Source organism: Micropterus salmoides, unplaced genomic scaffold (genome assembly GCF_014851395.1).
Source record: "Micropterus salmoides isolate LMB-PRFRI ecotype aquatic unplaced genomic scaffold, ASM1485139v1 Ms_hic_scaffold_7, whole genome shotgun sequence".
NCBI lineage: Eukaryota > Metazoa > Chordata > Actinopteri > Centrarchiformes > Centrarchidae > Micropterus > Micropterus salmoides.
This window is the reverse complement of record NW_024044459.1, coordinates 5,472,154-5,498,213: the sequence shown is the minus strand read 5'-3', so window position 1 is coordinate 5,498,213 and position 26,060 is coordinate 5,472,154. Positions and strand designations below refer to the sequence as shown.

The following is a 26,060-nucleotide window of genomic DNA, read 5'->3' as shown; positions in this document are numbered from 1 at the left end:
CGTTTCCAAAATTAATGGAATATCTGTTTTATTTATGATCTCAGTATTTCTAAAGTCCAAGCTATTACTTGTACTACTACTGCTTGTACTAGGATGTTCTGTTGGAGCCTTAAAGACAATAAGTGCTTCACCTGATGAAGAAAGAACAAGCACTAGGTCAAAGGTATCTTGCACTAGTGGAAAGTACTAAGCAGATTTACTCCTGTACTGTACGCAAGTACAAGTTTGATGTATATGTACTTTACTCGGCCAACCATATATTGCCAACTAAGTGTTTATTTTTTAAATTTATCACAAAAAAGAGGATGTGACCTCAGTGTACTCAGTGCTATGGCCCTGATGTCAAAGTGAACTTGAGCAAAACACTGAGCCTCTTTATACAGCATCGTAAACTCAGGACAATGTTTTTCAAAGATAATTCTGTAAACATCCAAATAACTTACCGAACTTTATTGTAAAGGTTGTAAACAATATTTTTGTGCTTGTTCAATGAACCAAAAACTATCAATGAACATGCACTTGTGGAACAGTTGTTAAGATACAGTTGTAAAAACTTAGAACACTAAAGAGACGTCTCTACTGACTCAGAAAAACACCAAAAGATGCCCAGGGTCCCTGCTCATCTGCATGAACGTGCCTCAGACATGCTGCAAGGAGGCAAATGTGGCCAGGGCAGTAAATTACAGTGTCCGTACTGTGAGACACCTAAGACAGAACTGCAGGGAGACAGGAAAGACAGCTGATCGCCCTCGCAGTGGCAGATCATGTGTAACAACAACTGCCCGAGTTACACCAGGAGCGCACAATCCCTCCATCAGTGCTCAGACTGTCCGTAATAGGCCGAGAGAGGCTGGACTGAGGGCTCGCAGGCCTGTTATAAGGCAGGACCATGACAAACATCACTGGCAAACTGTGGGCACAAACCCACCTTCGCTGGACCAGACAGGACTGGCAAAAAGTGCTCCTGACTGACGTGTCGGACTGATGCTGTGATTTACAGGGAAGACGTCCTCCTACCTCGTGCGGTACCCTTGAGAGCTGGGGCAATTCCCCCGAGAAATGTCCGGGTTCTGGCATGTGCCTTGGTGGAAGAGTGGGATAACATCTCACAGCAAGAACTGGCCGATTTTATACATATACCCACCATGTGTACGTTTGTACCCCCCTCTCAAGTACCTAACCCCCCCCAAATTCTCAGTAGGAAAAAACATAGAACACGGAGGACTAATCTTGGTCTTGCCCTGGTCTACTGACTGTTGGGGGGTTTCAAGGAAAGAAAAAGTACCAAAGGGTCTATGCAAGGAGCAACTGAATGTCGGTAAGTGGCTGCTTGCCACGTTCTGACCCCCCTGTTCACATGTATCCCTTCCATGGAGGCAGTTGAAACCACAAGGACACGACTGCTACAAGACAAGTCCCTGAACAACAGAACAAGACCAGATTTGCGAACTGCTATTGTCTTCAGTCCAGCTGCCCTTGATTTAACCCTTCTCGGAGAACCGTGACCTGTGTGACTGAGGATCTCCACTGACATAGAATCTGTCCTCTTGAAGAAATCAGAATCAGAAGGGTTTAAAAATCCCAATGTTTCTCCTACCTCAGGTAAACATTTGTGGAAAAAAGTCAAAGGCTCCTGAGAAATCCATTGCAAAAAGAAAGAGAATCTTTTACATCTTTTACAATCTTTTTTTTTACATATTGTGTTTCAAAGACACCAGCTGATGGCAGTGTGGTGAGCATTTTAATGATTTCCTCTGTACTGTATCTCTGTATATTTTGTAGCATCACATGATGGTTTTATTCCAGTTTTAGAGCCTTTTCCACACATTTGTCAGGGAAAGATGTCAAAACTGTTTTATGTCAACAAATTAAATATTAAGCTACAATAGAATACCAGCTATCACCAGCTGTGAATTACAATTCTGGTCAATGGAAAACAGTGTGAAGGAGGTTGGGGATGGAGGGAAAAATTGATACAGCATAGTATCGTTATATTTTACGTGGCAATATTGTTGTGGTACACAGATGCCAAGTATTGATCTTTTATATAAATTGTACATGAGAATTTTACTTTTTGGTACTATAATAATAAAATCTATTGCTTTTTCACTAGAAAAAGAGTTTTCCTTTGGGGACACAATTTGAAGTTGGGAAAAAGCTAATAATGTTTAAAATCGCAATAATATCGTATCGTGATATAGGTATCGTGATAATTTCGTATCATGGGTCTCTGGTGATTCCCACCCCTAGAAACAGGGTGATGCTGATAATGAAGATAACATTAATATAAACAACACTGAACAGCAAAGATTTGTTTGCTCCGTAACTCTTTATTACTTTATTAAAGTTTAACACAGAAAGCACATCGTTTCGTACGCTCAGTTCAAGTATACTGTTAGTATACATAATGTAGCTGTCCAACATGTACTGTACCCTCAGAAAACAGAGGACCAGTTTGATAGCACCATTATGAAAGGTACAACAAAATAGGATTGACACACACATTATTGTACCTAACATTTCTTTTTAAACGAGGAGTAAAACTTTAAAAAAAATAAAATAAAATAAAAAAAAGACCAATAAAAGTTACTCTGTTGTCTTTGTTTTAAAGAGTAAAAAACATCTAGATCTGCAACTAAGAGAAGATGCTATTTCGTGTGCTATCTCTGTTATAAGGATAAAAATCACTCTTCTGTTTCCTTGTTAAGGAAACAGGAAGCAGTGAGAGAATATGGCTAAACCCTCCTTTTATTTGAAGGCATGCTTCTGTAAGACTCTATAATCCTCCTGTAGAGCTGACAGAGCACCACTGGCTGTGGAAGACTTAAGACACACTTCATTAACATATAAGTTTAAAATGTATCATTAATATTGTAATGTTAGCCTTCACCCCTGTGAGTGGATGTGCCGGTGTACATGTTTGATTGACAGCTGAGCTGACGAACTTGCTCTGGTAACTGTAGCTTACAAGCCAATTTGTTAGCAGCAGTATTGGTACATGTAAAATGTGCAACAGCTGACTAACTAATTAGCTACCGGTACATACCCTGCAAACTGCCATGGTGGTTAGTAGCTCGTTCAGCTGAGGTCCATGCTTGTACAGTAGATATAAAGAAGACATTTGAATAATAAAGCTATAAAAAAAATATGAGAATGTTACTGCTTTATGGTCTGGTCAAACCAGAAAGACGTATAGCAAAATTAACCTGTGTGTCTTTATATTTTTATATTTAAAATATATAGTTCTAGAAGTCCCTGTGACTTTGTACGCAGGATAAGCGGTTGATGATGGATGGATGGTTCTAGAAGTAGCGACCATACACTCAGGATTAGTTGGTGAATTGCTGAAGCTGCCTGGTGAATTAACAGCTAAAGCGTTAGCCAGTCACAGCTCCCACAGAATCTCTCTTTTCTCTCTACTGTTCTTTTTACTCCCCCGGGCATTTTGTTCACCGTTTTACACCATCTCATTCCTCTCAAAGTTACTGAAGAGGGAAAATAAAGCCCTCCAAGCTAACATTCTGTAACCTCAACAAAAAAAAACCGTTAATTAGCCAACTTAGCTTGTTGAACTTGACTTGACACAGACAGATTGGTGTTGTCCTAAAACGCAAAAAGACTATGACATATAAATTTCTGTTTTCTGTTTGGGAGTTGATTTTTTCTCCAAAGAAAGCACAGAACATGTGATTTACAGACTGGGTCTGTAGGCTGTGCAACATGTAATTTAATTTCAGTTGGACAAATCTGCCATTTGCTCACAGTGTCATTTCAACATGACATAGGGGAGAGCAGGGGCGAAAGTAATGCCCTGACTACATTTGCATTCCAAACTGTGACAGCATGTTCAGCACGCAACCCTTGACGAAGCTGCCAAACATAACGTGATTTCGTCATGGTCTCCTGCGGTTCGCTCCGGAAAAGATCTGTCTCTCGTTTCATGTGTCACAGTAATGATTATTCTGCAGGTTATTTAGTGCTTTAACACATCCTGAAGTTTGCCCTGTCAGAGTTTTTCAGTATAAAAGTAAATCATGTTTAAATGTCAGGAGTTCCTGTAGGGACGAAAGTAACAAGTGTTTCCTTTGTCCCGCTGCTAATGTGGTGACTTTTCTGTGTGTTGCAGCATTTATTAGAACATGTTTACGCCATATTATACCAACAGAATAGGCCAATAGCGCGGGTCAGAAAGACAGAGGTCTGATTCAGCCAGATGTTTATGAGAAGGCGTTTCTGGACGTCTCTATTAGAAACATTAGTCTCAAGTCAGCTGATAAAGTCTCATGCTTTGTTTTTTTTAAGTCTTCTCCTTGGAGAGGAAGCTCCATGCTTATATTAAGAGAGCGGCTGGTATTTATTTTGGCCTGTCTCCTCAGGAGCAGGTGTCAGTAAAAAGCACTCAAAATGCAGATCACTCATACTGTTCTTACTAAAACAATTTTAAATTCATTTCAAAATGTGAAATTGTATAGGCATATACTGTAAATAGCTATATAATTTTTCTTTTTAATTTTTAATTTAAGTTTATCTTTCTAAATTATGTTTCATTTTTTCACTGTTTCTGAAACAGCTGCAACATGCAAATATCCCCAGTGCAGCATCAGTCTCATTTTATTTTAATCATGTCAGGTTCATAAACAATCTCCATCTTAACATTTCCCCCCTGTTTTAGGTGCACACATTTGCATATGTATATTATATTTATAATATATCCTTAATATAATATGACATATTCTAAACAATTCAAGTTTGGGCAGTCAGGTTACTTTTGAAACTGAATATTTAAAATAAAAATTTAATTACATTTTTTTTAAAGATAAAGGTCAAAAGATGTTTGCAGTTACACATTAACAAGGTCACAGTCATGTTTATTTATTAAATACAAGGGTAACACAAAAATCTAGCTTGTATTGTTGTGTTACTTTTGTCCCAGCTGACCGTGTCGAAAGTAACAATGTGCCACTTATGTTTAAAGTGAAATTATACGGAAGTCGTTCTACATTTGTACAAAATACCACCTGATATTTATAGACCACATTTGTGAGTTAGTGACCACAGCAAAAATATATCTGTCTGAAACATAATCTTTTAAAATCAGGTTTTTCTGAAAAATGGTACTTTCGCCCCTGCTCTCCCCTAGTTAGATATTCAAGTACAGTAATTTGTGAAATTATATGGCACAACCTTTGATGAGACTTACCAAAAAGAAATGTAATACCAGACTGTCCTCTGGTGGAAAATTTCAAGTCAGAAGTGAGCCATGTTGCACCAATAACTGCACCCAGTGGTTAAGTCACGGTGTACTGACACACCCTGAAGTACACTTCTACATCACGGCAGAAAGATGAGAAGTTATACCACTGGAGGTTAGCAAAAACACCATTTTTAAGGGTGTTTTATGGGCATTTTGTAAAAGCCCTAAACAAGGAGAAGAGAGATGTGGGGATCCACAGGCACAACGGTAAAATATTGCTACATATCATAAAGAACAAAGAGGAATATATCAGAAGAACAAGAAAATGTCTAGGAACGGAAATTGATCTGTCAGTCTTTTTACTAATTTTGTACATGACTGGAAGGTTAAAACAGCGTTGGTCAAACCCAAAACCTCTTAGATAACGCATACTGTAATGTAAATTTTAGGTAAATCTGTTATATTATAATTATATATTTTTTTCCCCCAACAACCATTGCAACAACAACACCTACAAAGGACTGTAGCATAACTCTTAATGCAAAGACTAAAGTCTTGTCCATATAGTTTCCGAGGCAATTATAGAGGATGTATGCACCAGTTATTTAAAGTAAAGGCACGTTAAAGGCACCACAGCATGTAATGCTTCAGCCTCGGTGAACGAGCTGGTTTCTTTTTGAGGACTTGTTTGTGCCACAGTTTGATTTGCATGAACACCTCAGATAAGATGTGAAAAATCAGTTAATCAGTTTAATAACTGACTTAGCGTGTAAAAGGCACTTTACTCGAGAGAAAAAAAAAAAAAAAACTCGGAACTTGGAATACTGCATTTATTTCCAAACAGACTGCTGCTGTTGTTATTGATGATTCCTCGCAATCCTCAGGCGACCTGGCACTCTCCAGGGTGAGCTTTGAACAAAAGGTGATGCAGCAGGGTTCTGTTAAGGTGCATTCACTTCAAAGGAGACCCATTCTTGATGACATCCTCCAATACTGCACCGTGTGTGTAAAATATCTGCCACTTCCCAGCAGGTTTATTTCATGACTCGTTCAATAACCAAAAGTCACAGGGCACACGGAGAGCTTCACCATTCTCTTGATCTTAAGCAGGAAGGTTGAAAGTGTTGGTAAGGCTGTAGCTGCCTCTGTTTGGACAGGAGGGGGAATCAAATATTCTTTCTGCTCGGGGGAAAGGAGGGTGAAGGGTCAAAGAAAGCTGCTGCCTCATGGAGGAGGGCTGCCGGGAAGAATCCACCACAGATGAAGATGTGTAGTGGTTGGTGGGAATCAGATGGCCTCCTTGCCGGGTGGGTAACGGCCTGTTGACTCCTCTCCTCTGCTTTGTCTTTACCTGTGGGTCACCTGGTTGTTGAGCAGGCCTGGGAACGTCTGTTCTGATTCAGTGCTTAATGAGCCACCTAGCAGAGACAGACAGTGTTAGCGACCTCACACTTTATCCTTATTTCAAATCTGATACCAGCAGTTTCACCTCCACTGATAAAGGCAGGGCCCAGCTAAGTGCTCCTAAGAGGTGCGCTAGATAATGAATCAGAAAATTAAGCAAATTGTACATTGTCTCTCATGGCACACACACACACACACACACTAGAGCACAGAAGTTTCTTTTTTGAATTAAATAATCCTTGCTCATTGTTACTTACAAGCTTTTTCCTGAGCTTTCATCCTCATTTTACAGTCATCATCAGAGCATGGAGTCATACTAAGACAGGCGTTATCCAAAGGCGTCACTTTGTGTTGAATATTGATTGATGAAATTTACTATACAATGTGGGGGTCTGGGGGTCCTCCCCTAGAAGATTTTGAGCATTAAACTCTTAATTTCCTGCATTCTAAAGACATTTTCTGCACCAATTTATGTTGGAAATGTCTTTATTTATATGAAGGGCAACAAAATTCATATGGCCAGTGACAATTCAGAATATAAAAATATTATCGAATATAATGCAGTAGTCAGTATCTTCGTTTTTAGCCTAAGTTACTTTTTTTTTTTTTTTTTAGACAAGGCAGATCTGTTTCTTCTATATTTACATTACATTTCATGTTTTCCTATTGTGCAAGGAAACATTTCTCATAGAATTTCATTTCTTTATTTCTATTTTTTTCTAATTTTCAGAAAACTTTTAGCAAGTGCTTTCAAAAAGTGATGGGGGCAAAATCAGCCATTTCAAAAAGTGGTGGGGACATGTCCCCAAAAGTGAACTGACTCCATGATAACTGAGCAAACTCCCATCTGCTGATGAAGCCCATGAGAGAGGGTTGAAAGTTTCAGAAACAGCTAGTAAGTGGACCTTGAGTTAATGGAAATAATAAACACATCTGTGGTGGAATGTAACTGAGGTGAGTGTGAGCGCTTGTAACAATGTTACAATTACAGTTTGAATTGACCTTAAGCACAACAACATTAAAGGGACAGCAGATACGAATCAATAATTGCGAGGTCTTACCATTATGACAGCTGTACATCCACACACGATGGCCATCATATCGACATCTGCATTTCATGACGTTATTCGTGTAGTCTGACTCGGGTACTTCATAGTTTGGATTAATCACTATCTGTGAGAGGGAGAACACAAGCAAGTCAGGGATGAGCAGTATTAATGGTCTTTACTTAAGAACAATGCGAAACATTACCTGGAAAATGTAATCTCCAGGTTTCATGTCAGTTATGTCGACCCACTGGCAGTCGATATCGTGCCTGTAGGTGTCCCAGCAGCCCACAGTGATACCTTGGTCTCCAAAGTTAGCGCACTCATACCTCTTTTCAATACCTGAAATAAAAACATTACAAAATGAAATGAGTTTGGTAAATACAGGAAACCCTCTGAGAACTATTCATAAGACGTTAAAGCTGCATGAACAGTTGTATTTGTTTTTCCCTGTTGGGGGCAGCAGAACAAACCGTAAACACCACAGTGACAGATTTTCATCTTATAATATCGTCTTCTGGTTCTCACCTTCATCACACTCTGAGTCCTCCAGGCAAAAACTTGCTTTGTGTCCTTCTGCCACTTTGGTTCCGTTTAAGGTGAACAGGTCATAGAGCGTGAACACCTCCATGCTGTGATAATGCCTAAACACACACAGAAATATAGTTTTACAAAGCTAGTCAGGTTGAAAATGCAGCACAAAAGTACCGACACAATAATGACACTTCTTGTTGTCTACTGTAGTTCCTATCTGTGCCCCAATCTTCTTTAAATCTAAATATGAAGAAAACTGCATATTAGAACCTGTAATCCAAACCATTTCTTTAAAATGGATTGAATTCTGCCAGTCAAAGGTGCCAAAGGTTTGATGTGCTGAAAGCTGGTAGCTGTGTCAAGCTGCCAACAGTGAACTGTTCATCCAGCCAACACAGAAACCACAAAATGTGGGACTTTTTGCAACCCTGTGTACAGTAGCTTACTGCACGCAGTCAATTACAGGGCAGCAGAACATGGGAGGGGAAAGCTGCTTCAGAAACAAGACGGGCGGCTAAGTCATCTCTCTTTTCTCAAATTAAATCTGATTTAAGATGTCATTTCTAAATCATCCTGATGATGATCAAAAAAACAACGCCTCACCTTGTGAGGACTTTGAGCTTGTGGTTTCTAATGAAACTGTGATTTGTGTTTTCAAAATATACACTGGTTACAACTGCTTCTGCAAATTCTCTGTGTCGGTGATTAACATGTTTAAAGACATTTTATGAATCTGCCACAACTCCCTGGCCACACATCGTTGTTCTGTAAGACGGGTTGCACAAGTTTCTTTTTTGAATGCCAATATGGATTTTCTCATTCATTCATTCTACCAGTGGTCTGTGGTTACGTTTAAATATCTTTAACTCTTCCTATCACGGCAAGTATTTAATTAAAATATTTTATCAGCTTCGGTAAGCACCCCATCCATCATGTATCAGTAGTCATATTTTTGAACTCTGGAGAAAGCCAGGCTACCTGTTTCCCCCTGCTTCCAGTCTTTATACTAAGCTAGGCTAATTGCCTCCTGGCTCTAGCTCTGTACTTGATGCACTGACTCAATAGTTGTATCAATCTTCTCATCAAGCTCTTGAAAAGAAAGCAAAATATATTTCCATAACCATATTTCCCAAATGTTCAACTATTATGTTTTAACAGAAAGTTAGTCTGGGGCCCAGTAAATGAAAAACGGACTGGACATTGGTGGAATTATCATATGATGACATCTGGGATCAAACCCAAGAGTCCCTTCTGTGACACTGACCTGTGACAGTCGTGCCACACCCAATCATGCCTGCCAGCTTTGGGCCGAAAGTCAGACTGGCCATTGTTGTGGATCTGGGAGGAGAAGCGCAGCAGGCGGCGGTAAGAGTTGGCCGGCACCTGGCTGGAGGTGGAGGACAGACAGTTCTCCTCGTACGCGCACTGCAGCATGAACATGGGTCTGTCCTCCATGTAGGTGGTCTGCTCCACCACCTGAGGGTTCAACACCAGGTCAGGAGCGGCTGTGGACAGGAGGATCAGAGAATAGAACCACAGGGAAGCAGACGGAGACAAAACATAGTTAGAAACCCAGAGAAGTGGCTCTTTAGTTGGCAAAAAACAAACCTAAAAAAGGCTGTGGCACGTGTCAAGTGAATGAGTGGTTTCTGTTTCAAACTGCAGAGCCCTCTTGTGATTCAGGAGGGATATTGGAGTTTCAGTTATGCAAACATTTCTCGGAGGCAGAGCTTCCCCCGGAGGCAGGCATCATTTTATTTGTTGAATTAAAACTCACTGTGTAGAACAAAAGAGTCAAAGCTTTTCACTGTGGACGTGTCAGCTGACAAATTGAATGGCAAAGGCTCTAGTCAAAGTATAATTAAAAGTGAAAATATCAATTTCTTCTTTTCTTTACTTAGTCGTTCATGACTGTACAACGTTCAGGATTTAAAGGGGCAGCAGGCAAATGTTACCGATGGAACATTTTATGATTGCTTGCCATTTTTTGACAGTTGCCTCTCAAAAGCATTCACCATCAGCAACATACAAATTTGAGTGCCTTACTCTCAGAGCAGGAGACTCCGGCGGCGTGGCGTCCGCCTCCTCTGGGGCAGTTGAGGTGGGCTCCGTGGTGCAGGCAGTGGGACAGGGACATCTCAGTGCCTGAGCAGCGAACGCCACTCATCACCACAGCGTCGGCACTCACCTCTCCCGGCCAATACCACGTCTCCTGTTGTGAAAACATGACCCATGGTTCACAGCTGACATCCACATGCCATCCACCTCTGACTGTACAGCAGATTCACATGGAAGCTTGAGTTAAATATAAACTGCTCAAAAAAATAAAGGGAACACTAAAATAACACATCCTAGATCTGAATGAATGAAATAATCTCATTAAATACTCCTTTCTTTACATAGTTGAATGTGCTGACAACAAAATCACAAACAAATTATCAATTTTATCTAACCATGGAGGTCTGGATTTGGACTCACACTCAAAATCAAAGTGGAAAACCATACTACAGGCCGATCCAACGTTGATGTAATGTCCTTAAAACAAGTCAAAATTAGGCTCAGTAGCGTGTGTGGCCTCCACATGCCTGGCGGATGGTCTCCTGAGGGATCTCCTCCCAGACCTGGACTAAAGCATCCGCCAACTCCTGGACAGTCTGTGGTGCACGTTGGTGGATGGAGCGAGACATGATGTCCCAGATGTGTTCAATTGGATTCAGGTCTGGGGAAGGGGCGGGCCAGTCCATAGCATCAATGTCTTCCTCTTGCAGGAACTGCTGACACATTCCAGCCACATGAGGTCTAGCATTGTCTCGCATATGGTCTCACAAGGGGTCTGAGGATCTCATCTCGGTACCTAATGGCAGTCAGGCTACCTCTGGCGAGCACATGGAGGGCTGTGCGGCCCCCCAAAGAAATGCCATCCCACACCATTACTGACCCACCGCCAACCGGTCATGCTGGAGGATGTTGCAGGCAGCAGAACGTCTGTCACATGTGAACCTGCTTTCATCTGTGAAGAGCACAGGGCGCCAGTGGCGAATTTGCCAATCTTGATGTTCTCTGGCAAATGCCAAATGTCCTGCACAGTGTTGGGCTGGACGTCGGGCCCTCATACCACCCTCATGGAGTCTGTTTCTGACCGTTTGAGCAGACACATGCACATTTGTGGCCTGCTGGAGGTCATTTTGCAGGGCTCTGGCAGTGCTCCTCCTGCTCCTCCTTGCACAAAGGCGGAGGTAGCGGTCCTGCTGTCCTCCTATGGCCTCCTCCACGTCTCCTGATGTACTGGCCTGTCTCCTGGTAGCGCCTCCATGCTCTGGACACTACGCTGACAGACACAGCAAACCTTCTTGCCACAGCTCACATTGATGTGCCATCCTGGATGAGCTGCACTACCTGAGCCACTTGTGTGGGTTATAGACTCCGTCTGATGCTACCACTAGAGTGAAAGCACCGCCAGCATTCAAAAGTGACCAAAACATCAGCCAGGAAGCATAGGAACTGAGAAGTGGTCAGTGGTCACCACCTGCTGAACCACTCCTTTATTGGGGGTGTCTTGCTAATTGCCTATAATTTCCACCTGTTGTCTATTCCATTTGCACAACAGCATGTGAAATTGATTGTCAGTCAGTGTTGCTTCCTAAGTGGACAGTTTGATTTCACAGGGGTGTGATTGACTTGGAGTTACATTGTGTCATTAAAGTGTTCCCTTTATTTTTTTGAGCAGTGTAAATGCAACTTTTGATTGTGCAAATGATTAAAAAATGGGATTTTCTTTAATCCATTCACAATCACACCCACTTCAGATATGATGAAGGTGATCGCTGATCACAAGTAGTCAACATGTTTTCAGTTTTATTTTGAAGTGCAGTGTTTTTAAGCACCGTGCTTATTTCTTCTGCTTATCACTTTAGTTTTTTATTATTACCTCCGATTTCACTAGCAAATATTTTGGTATTTTACTTAACAACATCTCCATCTAAAAATATTCAATTTTAAATAAAGGTCTTGCATTTAAAGTGGTACTCCAGCAGAAGTATTATTTATATAACATACTTACAAAGGTAGGTAGCAAAGGCAATTAAATCTTCTAGTCTTTATTATCATGAATTATATCACTGGATTAGTATTACTAATGCATTAATATTGAACAGTATTTGACAAGAATGTCTTTATACACTATTGTTGTTAGCCGTTAAATCTATAAGACATCATCTTCGATTACATTTAGGACGATCATATTTTGTAGATGAAAGAGTACCGAGTAATGATAGTCAGATAAATGTAGTGGAGTAAGAAGTGAAAAAATGAAAGAAAATGGAAATACTTAAGTGCCTCTAAACTGTACTTAAGTACACTACCTGAGTAAATATATTTAGGTAGTTATTTTCCCCACCACTGTTCACCACTAGTAAATCACAGAACTTATTAACTAATATGGCTCTCACTGAAGAGTGCTACGAGCAAATGATGGTCCATATTCTGCTTTGGACGCTGCTTAAAAAAAAAAAAAAACATGTTTAAAAAACTTTAAGACAAGTAAAACCTTTGATTTTAACCAACTAACTGCAGAAATGTGAGATATCAACAGATGAAAAACAATTTGTATGGGTTGATTCCTCGTTGCCATGCAGTACTAGCTGCTATCCACCACTATTTTACCAGCAAAGTGAATTTCTGGAATACTAGGGTGTCAACATGTTGATGAAATACCTGGAAAACTGTCTGATAGCAAAGACAAACTCACAGTATTCCCACTGAATATTCTACTGTGATGAAGCCAAACAAACATTAGGTCCCTTTTTTCTATGGAAATCTTCACACTAATACTAAGATTTGCTGTGAAGAAAGGTGAGTCTCTAGACTGACCACTAGAGGGCACACCCTGTCCTTCTACAGCATCATGGATGGGACATTATTAATAGTGGTGCTGAAATTATTCATATCAATTATTAGATGGCTAGATGTGCAGAATGTATTCTTTTTTTTGTAACTTGAACTAGCAACATATGTTTTCATGTCTCTAATATACATCTTATATAACATTACATTTTACTGTAACAGATGGTCTGTCTCCTTCCTGTCTCGAGAATAACCTGCTAACCTATAATCATACATAAACCTCTGCAAACAAGTGTTTGCTGCAGTTCACTTCCAGTTAGTATGAAAAGAAGCGCAGTTTTCCATCTCATTTTCAGGTTTAGGTTTAACATTTCCTGCCACTTTTTGAAATTTTTCTTTCCATTTCCATTTTAATTTAGGTAATTATACATTTAGATCATTTATTTTAATATTAGCAGGCATAAACTTCCTATATACAGTATGTATACAACCTCCTATACATTAAGCAGCAAATAGATAAAAGTCGTTATGTAATAAATGATTCATGTGGTGATGTAAAAAAAAACAAAAGTGCTCTGATGCTAGCAAGGCAATTTTGCTAATCTGAATCTTGTTCAATTAAATCGCCTGTACTGTTGATGATTGATAAAAATGAAATCCACTTTGGCTGGGGTGGGGGTGGGGGGATGGGGTTGACAGGAAAAGGTTGAGAACCACTGCTGTTAATCTCTTCACTTGTTTTACAGATTTATTGGTTTTCCAAAATTGCTCGCAGATGTATTTGACAATCTTCTCTACCAAACGCTTTTTTCAGCAACTCAGGCTGGAAACGTCCAGTGTAAATATATACTGATACGGTGAATGTACAGCCTCGTTAACATTCTATGCAGTCTTACAGAGCAAAACGAATGTTTCAATTATTACTTTCACAGATGGGACTGAAAACACTAAAATGCTTTCAAGCTCAAATGAGCCTTAATGGAATTTTTTCAAGGATCTCACATGGCTTCCGGTTGGGAAATCCTAAACTACACAGAAACTGATTGCACACACCGTACTGTGCACAGCCACTTGGATGCGAAAATGAGAACGTCAGCGTTAGCTACAGTATGTGACACTGATCATGTGTCAAAACTGTCCTTAAAGAAGATCAGAATCTACACCAAACATCCCAGAACATATGAGGACAAACCCATCTAGATCAAAGTAGTGGAAGAATTTGAAATTAAGAAAGGGGTGTGGTAGATTTATTTTTAACCACTTTCATTTCTGTACCACACACTATGTATTTAAAACCTCTGACCAGTTAGGTTGTTCTTTCGCTTGCTCAAGGGCATCTCAGTGGAGCTGGCAGATGGTGGTGACCCTCTGGATGCAGCCTTCACATCACCGTCTTCTCTAGGATAGGCTGTATTGTTTCTTTCTGTCTGTGTTTTTATTTTTCTACTCCCCAGCAATCACTGGTCAAAAAACAGTGTCCTGTGTGCTGCAATGTGCTGCTGTCAGGAGAATAAACTAAAATAGTAAAATGTTGGAAGGTAAACGTTTGTTACTGAGGCTAAGACGTCTGTTGAAAAAAAGTTTTATCTTTTTTTAATAGTTGTCAGTATCCTATCCTATCTCAAGGAGAAGCTGCTTCCAGCTTCCTGTGCTCAGTCAGGCGGTTACTGCTGAGCCAGCACAGCTCAGTAGAAATGGGCAGGTGCATATACATACAGGTGGCACTTTATTTTGCACGCCCCATGGTTTACCTTGATTTCCTGGCAAATAAATGGATGTAGCTATATCATTTGTAGAAAGGTTCCTGGAAAGCATTATGCAGTTTGGATTACTTTTCAGAAAAATTTAGTTCCAATAATGAATCAAAAGTAAATGACTATTGTCTAGGTTTGATACACTGGAAGAACACACCACACAATATACACCATTTGTTGGTTTTGTTTTTAGACATTGACTTTATAACATTTGAACTAAAGGAAAAAGAAAATCCTGATGCCTTCAGAACAAAACCAAACAGGCTGATTTCGAAACCGCTGGCTGCTGTGACTTGTACCTGGAAAGCGTTGCTGGCGAAACCCAGGCCCAGCTGTCTGCAGACCACCATGGCCTCTATGGTTCCCCAGCCGTCACTGCACACCGTGCCCCACACCAGAGAACCGTTCCTCTCCATCAGCACCTCCACACGGCCCTCATGGGGGTTACGACCTCCACTCAGACGCAGCTGTGGGCATGAAAAACACAACAGACTTAAAAGCTAAATCCAAACTTTTTCATCAATCAGTGATGCTTGATATATTTGGTGTTTTTTAACATTCTCAAAATTATATTTACATTTTCAAATATATATGATGTGTAAATATCGTCTCATATATTCACATACGGTTGTCTCCTAAGCTCCTAAACATCTATTATATTATATCTATTCAAATGCAGATTCAAATTCCATATTAAAAAAGTAAAGATGTGGGTGAGTGTGTTGGAAGTGCTGTCCTTGTATGCAGGATAAACCGGTTGATCATGTTTCTAGTGAGCGAGTATGTTGCTGTTCAAACGAGTCTCACCGACTCCTGGAAGCCCATAGCAGGAACGTTACATCTGACGGCAGCATCCTCCTCATGGCTGCAACCGAGCGCCTCCTTGTTGAAGAAACACTCTGTGATGGACTTCTCAAATCCAGAGCACTCCACCTCATTCATGTGCACCGGGCCCATACCTGAAAATACAGAGGAGAGAAACTTTCACTTCATATTTAGCATACAGACATTAGAGTGGTATCGATCTTTTCATCTGACTCTTGGCAAGAAAGCCAGTAAGTGTATTTCCCAAAATAACCATTAACTTTAAAAGGTTAATTAATCATTTACTAATTAGGTTATCCATTAAATGTATGTATCTTCATGTCTGCTATGTGCTAATAAGACATGCCTTCATCTCTAATGATCCCTTTTGAAATGTTTGACTGTTATTATGGTGTACCATTTCCATCTGAGTTGTGTTTTTCTCCATGAAGGGGTTACACTGAGCCATTGATGAGAAATCATGATGGAAAATGAACATTCCCTCTTTTTTTCCATGTCTAATGTTACTGGAATGTACAGCATGTCCCTGTTTATGAAAGAGGAAACACCTCCTTTTCAGAAGGATCATGTGAAAATATAATTTATTATTTTACTTTTTTACATGTAACAGGTGAGCTAGGGCTTTAAGTGTATAACACAGGGTAGAAATCTGCTGAGTGTGTAATTTAGAAGTAAATCAGTGGCACATTTTAGTTGAGCAGTGGGTCCCAACTTCCAAACCTGCTGTAAAACTATCCATGCAGCTGGTGATAGAAACCTGCTGGTGCAGTCTGGGATGAAACTCCTCAGTGGCGACCGTAAAGTGAGATTGAAAGGAAGGATTGGGTCTCATCCTGGGCCTAGCCCAAAATAAAATGCCTACCAATTTCACAAAAGTGACACCTAATCTGGCAAACAAATTAAAGAGTAATTTTGGTTTGCTAAATACACTAAGGATGCGAGGACTTTAATTATTGCCATAAAGCAAGTCAAGCAGACTGTCAATTAAGAAGCATAGCTGATCTAGCTCTGTTAGGGCTTAGTAGTTAGAGCTGCACAAATCCGTAATTTAATATATATATTTTATGTATTTTAGCTTATTTCCACTGTATTTGGGTGGAGGCAGAAATCTCATGGACTCTCAAAATCTGGACAAATTAAACCAAAACTAGCTTTTTTGGAATTTGGAGTAGGCTTAAGACTTTCCTCTTTGATAAAGCTTATAGTTAGGGCTGGCTCAGGTAGTCCTGAACCATCCCTTAGTTATGCTGCTATAGGCCTAGACTGCCGGGGGATTTCCCATGATGCACTGAGCTCCTCTCTCCTCTACTTTCTCTCCCTCTGTATGCAACCTTATCCCATTATTGCATGTTACTAACACAACTTCTCCCCTTTCTGGTAGTCTTGTGCTTCTCGTCCCTCTCCTCTCTCCTATCACTTCCTGCAGGTTTTCTGGCTCTGGAGCTGTGGAGTCTGGATCTGTGGCTGCGGGTCGCCTGCTGCCCACGTGTTCCTGCTCGACACCCTCTACTGCAACGACTATTGTTGCTAGTCTTATTGTTATTATTGTTATTATAATCATTAACATTATGATGGTTACCATTAACACTATTATAATATCTGTACCATTTTTCATTTAGTTTATAGCAACATTACCTTCGCTGTCTGTACCTCTGTGTGTATATTGTGTAGGCTGCCTCCCTCCCCTCTCTCTCTCCTTACATCCCTCTCTCTCTCTCTCTCTTCTCTCTCTCTCTCTCTTTCACTCTCTTTCTCTCTCTCTCTCTTTCACTCTCTTTCTCTCTCTCTTTCTCTCTCTCTCTCTCTCTCTCACCCCAACCGGTCGAGGCAGATGGCCGCCCACCCTGAGCCATGGTTCTGCTCGAGGTTTCTGCCTCTTAAAAGGAAGTTTTTCCTTGCCTCTGTCGCCTAGTGCTTGCTCTTGGTGGGAACTGTTGGGCTTCTGTAAATATCATCACAGAGTACGGTCTAGACCTGCTCTTTTGAAAAGCGCTGTGAGATAACTGTTGTTGTGATTTGGCGCTATATAAATAAAATTGAATTGAAAATTGAATTGAATTGAACTTTTCAGACTTTTCAATCTTTTAATCATCAATCTTGAATCTTATCCTGCTGCAGTAACTAGGCATTTTAAAACTTTAAAGCTGCACTAACAAATCATTTTATATCAATGATAGATAGATTTAGTCTACTGTCAAACCCACAGAGAATCATTACCTGGATCATTTTAGCCTCCTTCAGATCAGTGTTTTGGTTTTCAGGCACAACTTTACTGTTTTGGTTCACTCTCAGTGCTCTCATCAACCATGTTTTCAGACACAGCAGGCAACTGTTTTCAGCTAACAAAACCTCTGAGAAACCCATTACACAGCAGCACCAAACAGCAGACAGACAAAGTTAGCAACTTGCTGGTGAACATAGATGAGCATTTAGCCGCTTAAGAGCCAGATATTTCCCTTAGGAGTGGGCAGAGAACAATACAGAACTAAACGAGACAGTTTTGGACTGTTCTCCACAGGTTCTGTTCATAGTCCAGCTGAGCGAGGCTTGCCTTGTCTCCCCCCCCCCCCCCCCCCCCCCCCTTGCAGTGCACAGAGTAACTCTCAAATGGAATACATAGGAATCTTCATGCATCCTTGCAGAAAGATGTCCAAGTTCATACCAGCTCTGGAATGAATTCCCTTCCTCAGCGACCCACACAATGTAACTAATCCTGTTCCACCGAGCTAAATCACTTTCACCATCAGGTCTGTGAGTTCATGTTCCTCTGCTCAGTGGCACGGGGGGGTGATATGAGGAGAAAGCTTAAAGGATAGAATTACTGCCTGAAAGGTTTGGGATATGTGGTTTTGCTACACAGTCATAACCTTCCATCCAGTACCATGTAGCAATATATGGACTGTGGTTCCAACAGTGAAGACTATCATTCTGAGCTCATTGGCATGGGACTGGTTCAGGTCTACTGTGTACTTAGTCTAGGCTGGGTTTTTTTTCTCACAATCCCTTTCACAATGCTTTCCCATCGGGTGCATTGATTACACAGCTGATTAAGGTATTGAGTTAAAGTTGGAGGAGGGAGAGAGCAGCATCTATTTTAGATTAGGCTTATCTTACTCCATTAGTTTGATTGACCCGTTGAAAATCCTAAAAATGTTGTTGTTGTTGACCCTTCAGACACAAACAGCAGTGAAAATGTAAAACCAGTATACCTTGTCCCAGGCGACCTCCAGATAGGGCTTCTTTGGCTGTCCCGAAGCCCAGCTCTCGGCACACCACGGAGGCAGACAGTAGGTTCCAGTTGTCATCGCATATGGTGCCCCACTCTCCGTTTTTCAACACCTCCACTCGGCCCTCGCCTACGATGGCCCCACCGCGAAGACGAACCAACGGTTGCTAAAGAAGAAAAACACAGACGTTGTTCAAATTCTAAAACCCACATGTTTAGGTTATTCTGTTCTTTCAAAAATTACAGACTCAGCTAAAAGTTTGCAACCTCAACTGTTCCCTCTCTGTGATGAGAAAGCAGAGGCAGCAGACTGGTGGCTTCGTGTTTATACAACATGTTATTAATGCGATTCTCCCATTAACTGTTTAGATAAACTGGAAGTGTTTCATTTAACAAGTAAACACATTAGTAGCACAGTTTAACCTGACTTACCGCTATTTGTATTCACAAAGTAAAGCCCAGATGTCTTAATGCGTGGGCTCTGTTACATCCTTACTCCAGCTGTACACATCCTCCACATAGCGTAATTAATGTTAAAATATATTCATCATCAAAAAATGTGACCTATAAGCCTGTAAACCTGTAAAACAATGGAGAGTAAAAAAGATGGTATCTATTGCACATGGAATACATGAGTTTTTCAAATATGTAAATCCTAAAGATTTAGAGAGGGTGAACAACGCCTGCATAACTTCCCGTCTTGACTATTGTAACTCCTTATATGTGGGCTTAGACAAGTCATCTATTCAGCGCCTGCAGTTAGTCCAAAATGCTGCTGCCCGCCTCCTGACAGGAAAGAAGAGGCACCACATCACACCTGTGTTGCGCTCCCTCCACTGGCTTCCTGTACATTACAGGATTGATTTTAAAATCTTACTTTTAACTTTTAAATGTCTTAATGGATGTTTGTCTATGTGTGGCGACCTGTCCAGGGTGTACCCTGCCTTTCGCCCGATGTCAGCTGGGATTGGCACCAGCCCCCGCGAACCTGTGCGCAGGATAAGCGGTTGACGATGGATTGATGGATGCTTAATGGATTGTCTCCGCTTTACCTAACGGGGCTTTCTTCGTGTTCACACTCCAGCTAGAGTGCTGAGATCTGCCAGTCTCCTCCTCCTAGATGTACCCAGAAGTAGACTTAAAACCAGAGGCGATCGAGCCTTTGGTGTAGCTGCCCCTAAAACCTGTGGAACAACCTGCTAGTCCATATCAGAAGCGCCCCAACTCTGCAACACTTTAAATCACTGTTAAATCACATCTATTTTGGCATTTCCTTTGGTTTAAGTCAGTTATTATCCCTCTATCTATCTTGTGTAATTACTGTTTTATTGTTGTATTTTTAACCCGTAAAGCACCTTGGTCAACCTTGGTTGTTTTAAGTGCGCTATATAAATAAAATTGATATTGAAGTCAAAGCCTTTAATGTACTTTCACACCAGCTGCCAGTTAGTTTTATCAGACAGGAGTTGTCAGCTTTCATTTCTCCAAATGGTTAATATCTGGCTTTAGGATCAAATTCCTTTGAGTGTGTTGGAAGATTTGGGACGGGCACGGCCAGGCACTCAGCTGTGGAACGTGACAGAGAGCAGGCAAACTCAAACCTGACTTTAGAATGTGGATGGAGTCACACAGACAGAAATTCATTTCCGCTTAGTGGTGCTATAAATTCTGGTAGTATTTCCTTGCTTGACTTGAAAGTTGGTGCGGTTGTTTACAGACGGAGTGACTTTCATGACCGCTGAAATCTTTAATTTGCTATGTGTGAGTGAGAAACAAATCCCTATTTTGCCCACTGGGGAGTTTAAAGGTCAGAACCAGGAAGAGAAGAGTACCTGAGGAGCAACTAAGGAGTCAAGAGAAGACTTGGTAAAGGTTTGAGCAAAGAAAAAGTTTCTGTATGACAAAATCAAAAATTCCCTTTGAGCCTCACACAGCACAGAACACATATTTAAATGTAATTATTTTGCACACATACACAACATGGCCAAAAGTGGCCCAGGCATTATGCCCACACGTGACTGCTTAACAGGTCATTCCAAAATCATGGGCATTAATGTGCTGGTATAACAGCCCCCACTCATCTGGTTTCAGGCTTTAGTGGTGTCCAACGTTGTGCTCGTTCATCCCAAAGGTGTTGGATGGTATTTGAAACTGAGATTTGCATTAGGGTACTGTCATGTTAAAACGGGCAAGGGCCTTCCTCAATCTGTTGCCACAAAGTTGGAAGCACAGTATCGTTTAAGATGCCATGCTTACCTTTATCTCGTAATAAGGTTTGTGGCAAACATGCCAGATAGAAGGAAAAAGAGCACCTTCTCCGGATCCTCAGGTCTGAGCAGAGAATGAACCAAGCCTTAAAAAACTAGAAAACGGGGCCTCTGTGAATTACAATCACAAGTCGTGAACTCAATCGGAGCTTTCAACTGTCGTTTCAACTATTTGGAGGGCTTGTTCGCACTTATCTTGATTTTCCCAATCTTCGTGAATATAACAAAAACTTTTGAAGCAACTGAATGTGTAAAAACTTCCCTCATGATGCAGTTTTACTGACTATGGGCCCTGGTTTCATGCTCAAGGACATTTGAGAAAAATAAAAGTTCGCTGACATTGGCGAGAAACATGTTTTTCCTTTTCTTGTCCCAAGAATCTTACTACGTCGCGTCATCTTTCAAACCCCGAACTGATGGTAATTCATTTTAATGAGAAATGTCCAAAGCAGCTACAGCTGCTGTTCACAGTGACACTGAGTAACGAACGTCAGTGTTGGCTCGACCAAAACATTTAATCGCCCTCCCTCTACATTAGAGCCAATGAACTGAACTGAACCAGTGCAGCTAATCCCTGTATCAACTTTGTTTACCGTTCCAGTTTATTGACACCATCCACACACATCACACATATTTCATTTGCCACTGACAGAAGACAATAACAACTTCCCGTTACAGTGGCTACTTATACAATTATTTCTTATTTTTCTAAAGTGAGTTGAATTAGGTTGAATTATTTTTCATACAGAACTGGAAAAGCCGCAGTCTTAGTTAGTGGGGTACAATAGTCTAATTATTTGTGTAAAACAATAATAGTTGGTGTGTGTATTTTAGATTCAGAATAGTCTAGATGATGACAACAGACATTCATCATTTTATTTAAATAAGTATTTTCAAATATAGTCAGTAGTTTAGCCAAAGGTCATAATTTACCCTGTAATTAACTAACTTTAAACAAGCACAGAGCGATTTCCATGGGGAATTTACCTCTTGTCGAAAGGCCTTCCTGAATCCTGTCATGGGTGTCGGGGCGAAGGCTCTGCCGGGCACGCAGCTCACCACTACTGGCAACCCTCCAGCACAGGTCTCATTGGACTTGAGTGATGTAGCCTGGCCCAGCTTACAGCTGGACAAATGGGCTTCATTGCCAGTGCAGTTGACAGAGTAGTCCCAGTATGTGGGCTTCCTCCGGCGTGCAAACATCCTGGACAGACGGAGGAGAAGGAAAAGAGATTAATAAAGTCTTTGAAGGGACGAGACCTCATCAGTTTGCGACTAGGTGCAGCAAACAGACAAGCAGGGTGTTTTTCAAAATGAGACATCTGTCATTAGACTGGAAAAAAAAACCTGGAGAAGCCACAAGTTAAAGCTGCACTAATCAATATTTTATATATGAGCAATGGTTCAAATGGCCATGTGTGATGTGTGAAATGTCGCTAGTATTGATGAATCCACGGAAAATTTACAACCAACATCTATCACTGTTTCCAGATACAGCAGGAAGTAAACGGCTCTAATAAAACAGATGTACGCAATCTGCCCAGCATCAAGCGGCTGACAGAAAAGTTAGCTGCTAGTTCGAGAACATACTTGGGGGAATTAGTTACTAAAGAGTCAGATATTCCCCTAAGGAGTTGTTGGAGACCCACACAGAGCAAAAAAAGAGAGTGATAATTGGAAATTGTCAGGTTCATGGTATGCGACTCCAAATCAAAGCTAATGTTGCTTCATGTCTGTTTGATGTGTAAAAGGCAACTGTTTTGCTAACACATTAGCATAAAAACTTGTAAGTTTGTGATGTTCAGCTTGTGGTGGAGTGGAGAGAATAACGCAAGTGCCTTAAAATTTATGAGTGGATGAGAAAATAGGATTACACTTGCTCAAGAGCACATGTGGCTGAATCTGCAGTTGAATTTCTAGATGTACTGTTTGAGAAACACAAGAAACGCCAGTGCATCATCTTATAATTAATACAATATGATCTGAAGTGAAATTATTAGACTTAGAATGCTTTATCTTGACTCCATAAAACTAGACAAGGGCAAAGGCATTAGCATATTGTATAATTAGTACCAAAAGTGAAAGGTTAGCTAACAGCCGGAGAGTTCACACAGTCTTCCATATGAACAAACTGGGGTTAATGACACTCTTACAGGCCTGCTGCTAATCTCTTCTTCTTCTTCATCATTTATTAGTGAGCTCATTTTATGTGTTTAATGAGCCTCATTTGCAGAATGGCATGTCCTATCCTTGTGTCTCATGTCTGAGGTGTACGTGAAAAAAATTGATTAAAATGGGACAGGCAGCATTTGGTTTTCATTTGGGAGCTGGCAAGCGGAAAGCTGCAGACTGGAAGCAATCCAAAGCTATGTTCTAGGCCACAGCTAGAGGACTGCCTCTGCTATCTCTTCAAATGCAATTCTGAGTGATGCGTATCAGTACCTTCGGTTCAAATGGAGCAATGATTGAAGAAACTCGTGCTCCTGATGCTGTGAAAGTTGACTTATCACCAAAATCTCTCAACCTATCTTAAAATATGGTCACACATTTATACTAAAGTTGTGTTTTTTTCAGTACTTCTCATATACTTGAATGCTACTCTGCACTACTTTCTATGACGTAATGATAATGCACACAACTAATCAGCCTAGGAAAACAGTTGTAAAATGTTGTCACTGGTTTGAGGGAGTAAAATAAAAAAAACAGTAATTAACTAATTCCAGTAATGGGCCATTATGTCAGTTTGTATGTACTGGGAATTAGATGGAGGCTTATAAATTTTGTCTCGGTCCTTTTCACATTAGCTTAGCATTGGCTGGATGTATGGGGAGGCAGCTAGCCTCTGCCAAAAGAGGAGGTCTACATTCCAGTAACTCCAAAAATGTCTTGTTTTCATGACGTTTTCTTATTGGCTGGCTTGCTAACATTAATGCAGAAGGTGAGAGGTGTGAGTCAGTGTGTAGACTAGTTGTTTAAAGACCTTGACAGAGCTGGGTTGAATAAGTAATGTAACAAGCAATCTTATTCCTTCTGCATTCTTAAAATGACAACACATTTGACTCTCTCCTTTTTTTACCTCTCACAGGTCTCCCAGCTTTATGGAAGTGCATCATTGCTATTACTATCATCACACTTGTGAAAACATGTAATATTCTGGCTTAAAACACTGAATACGTTTTGTGGCATGAAAGGGAAAATCTACTGCACAAACATTACAGAGAACCATGAATTCTTCACTACATCTTAATTTACATCATCATTCTCTCTGGCTAAAGCTCAACTAGAAGCTACACAGAAGCATCAGCACAGAGACTAACTTATGAAAGTATGAAGAGCCTGGCTCTTGGCTCCGTGTCACCCCTGTTTCAAACGACAGCCTGTAAAAACACACTGCGCGGTTTCACGGGGCTGAAGCGGGAGCAGGCTGACACGCAGATGGAAAGTTAAGGAGGCGTCGTGCTCTGCTGTGGTTACCTAAAGCAGAGGAAACTTCCAGCCCGGCAGACAGTAAATTCAAGGTTAACTTTAGTGCTGGAAGTTTTATGGAACTCCATGATTAACCTGTGGCCTTTTGGCTGCAAGCTTCCTCATGTAAGCAAGATTTAGATCCCTCAGCAGTCGCTCACACATTATGACAGCTTTGTGGAATGCACTGATGTTGGATATACAGGAGCCAGGTTGGGTTTCGATGTATAAGCCTGTGATCTCAAGCATGTAAACTACACAATGGAAGATGTACAGTATTAGGTTACTCCAATGTATTTTAACCCTTTAACACCAGCTCACATTGTGGTGGAAGTCTCAAGCCTAAATTACAACAAATCGACAATTTTTCATTATTAAACCTTTGATTGAATTTGAATGTTTTTATATCCTTATAACTTTATAATATATAATAATATGATATAATTTTTGAACAGTCTCTTGACCAAAAAGATTATTGCTAACCAAGGCTGGATTACAAAACATGCAAATCAGGCAAATCAGAGTCCCAGACATCTAAGCCCGAGGTTACTGAAGAGGGATCTCAGGTTAAAATCTAGTTAAAGAACTTTTTGTTTAAGTTGATCTTGTGCTATTGTGTGTATGTACAAAGTACCACACATACAGTAGTGGAACACTCACTTGTAGACTCTGGCATTGTACTTCCTCTCCCCGGGGAAGCCAAACATGCCACAGATGACTCTGCTGTCAAGCTGGGTCCACTCACTGTTACAGATCTGCTTCCATTTACCGCCATCTTTGACCTCTACATAGCCCTCGGTTACAGGGATTCGCTTACGGTACGATGACAGGATGGCTCGTATGCGCACGTCCTCCACTTGAATATCAAGGCTCTGTGGACAAAACAAATTGAGAAATATGCACACAAGTCAGTAGTTAATTAAGAAGTAAAAATATGAAACCCAATTGTTTCTGTTCTGTGTAATTGACAAAGTGTACATTTTTAATTAATAAAATATTTGTTTTGCTAGTTTTTTGTCTTTACAATTTGATATGATGTAAGCTATGATGTATTTCCTGTGTTACATAGAAAAAGACCCTCACCCCCCTTCAGACTGCAACAGCTGCTCAGCTCCATGTGCGCTACTTGTAAATCTTCTCCAGGTTGCTCAAACATTTTTACAGTGAATCACGTTATTAATGCACCATGACCGCCTTTGCCTTTAAAAACCAAAGGTATCAAAGGGTTTCCATGGTAACATGTGTAACACATTGTCGCCGGTGTAAAGCGGTGATGGAAAAACACAGCACAAACGCAGCCTTGTGAGTACACGTGCAGTAGGAGGCAATTAAGAACTGCCATTTCTTTCCAGACGCCTCACGTCTACATCATCAACGACCACAGATTTGAGCAGTACCAGCCTTGGACAGTCCGATACTACTTTGACAGGATATCAGAAATTATTTTGTGTCTGTGTTCTTAAAGGTTTTACTTTCATGAAACCGTTTGAGCGATGATAACAC

At 40.7% G+C, this 26,060-nt stretch overlaps 1 protein-coding gene across 1 annotated transcript in view; it reads right to left on the bottom strand.

The window, feature by feature from the left end:
* Window positions 1-5,986: 5,986 nt before the first annotated feature.
* loxl2b (lysyl oxidase-like 2b) overlaps window positions 5,987-26,060 on the bottom strand; it is a 36,812-nt gene continuing 16,738 nt past the window's right edge. The window contains exons 4-14 of the mRNA XM_038703763.1: window positions 25,218-25,429; window positions 22,080-22,296; window positions 18,809-18,992; window positions 15,582-15,733; window positions 15,074-15,241; window positions 10,225-10,390; window positions 9,443-9,683; window positions 8,173-8,288; window positions 7,850-7,986; window positions 7,660-7,771; window positions 5,987-6,612 (exon numbers count right to left, since the gene is read on the bottom strand). Coding sequence (XP_038559691.1) covers window positions 6,542-6,612; window positions 7,660-7,771; window positions 7,850-7,986; window positions 8,173-8,288; window positions 9,443-9,683; window positions 10,225-10,390; window positions 15,074-15,241; window positions 15,582-15,733; window positions 18,809-18,992; window positions 22,080-22,296; window positions 25,218-25,429 — 1,776 coding nt within the window. The 3' untranslated portion in view covers window positions 5,987-6,541. The remainder of the gene's footprint in view (window positions 6,613-7,659; window positions 7,772-7,849; window positions 7,987-8,172; window positions 8,289-9,442; window positions 9,684-10,224; window positions 10,391-15,073; window positions 15,242-15,581; window positions 15,734-18,808; window positions 18,993-22,079; window positions 22,297-25,217; window positions 25,430-26,060) is intronic.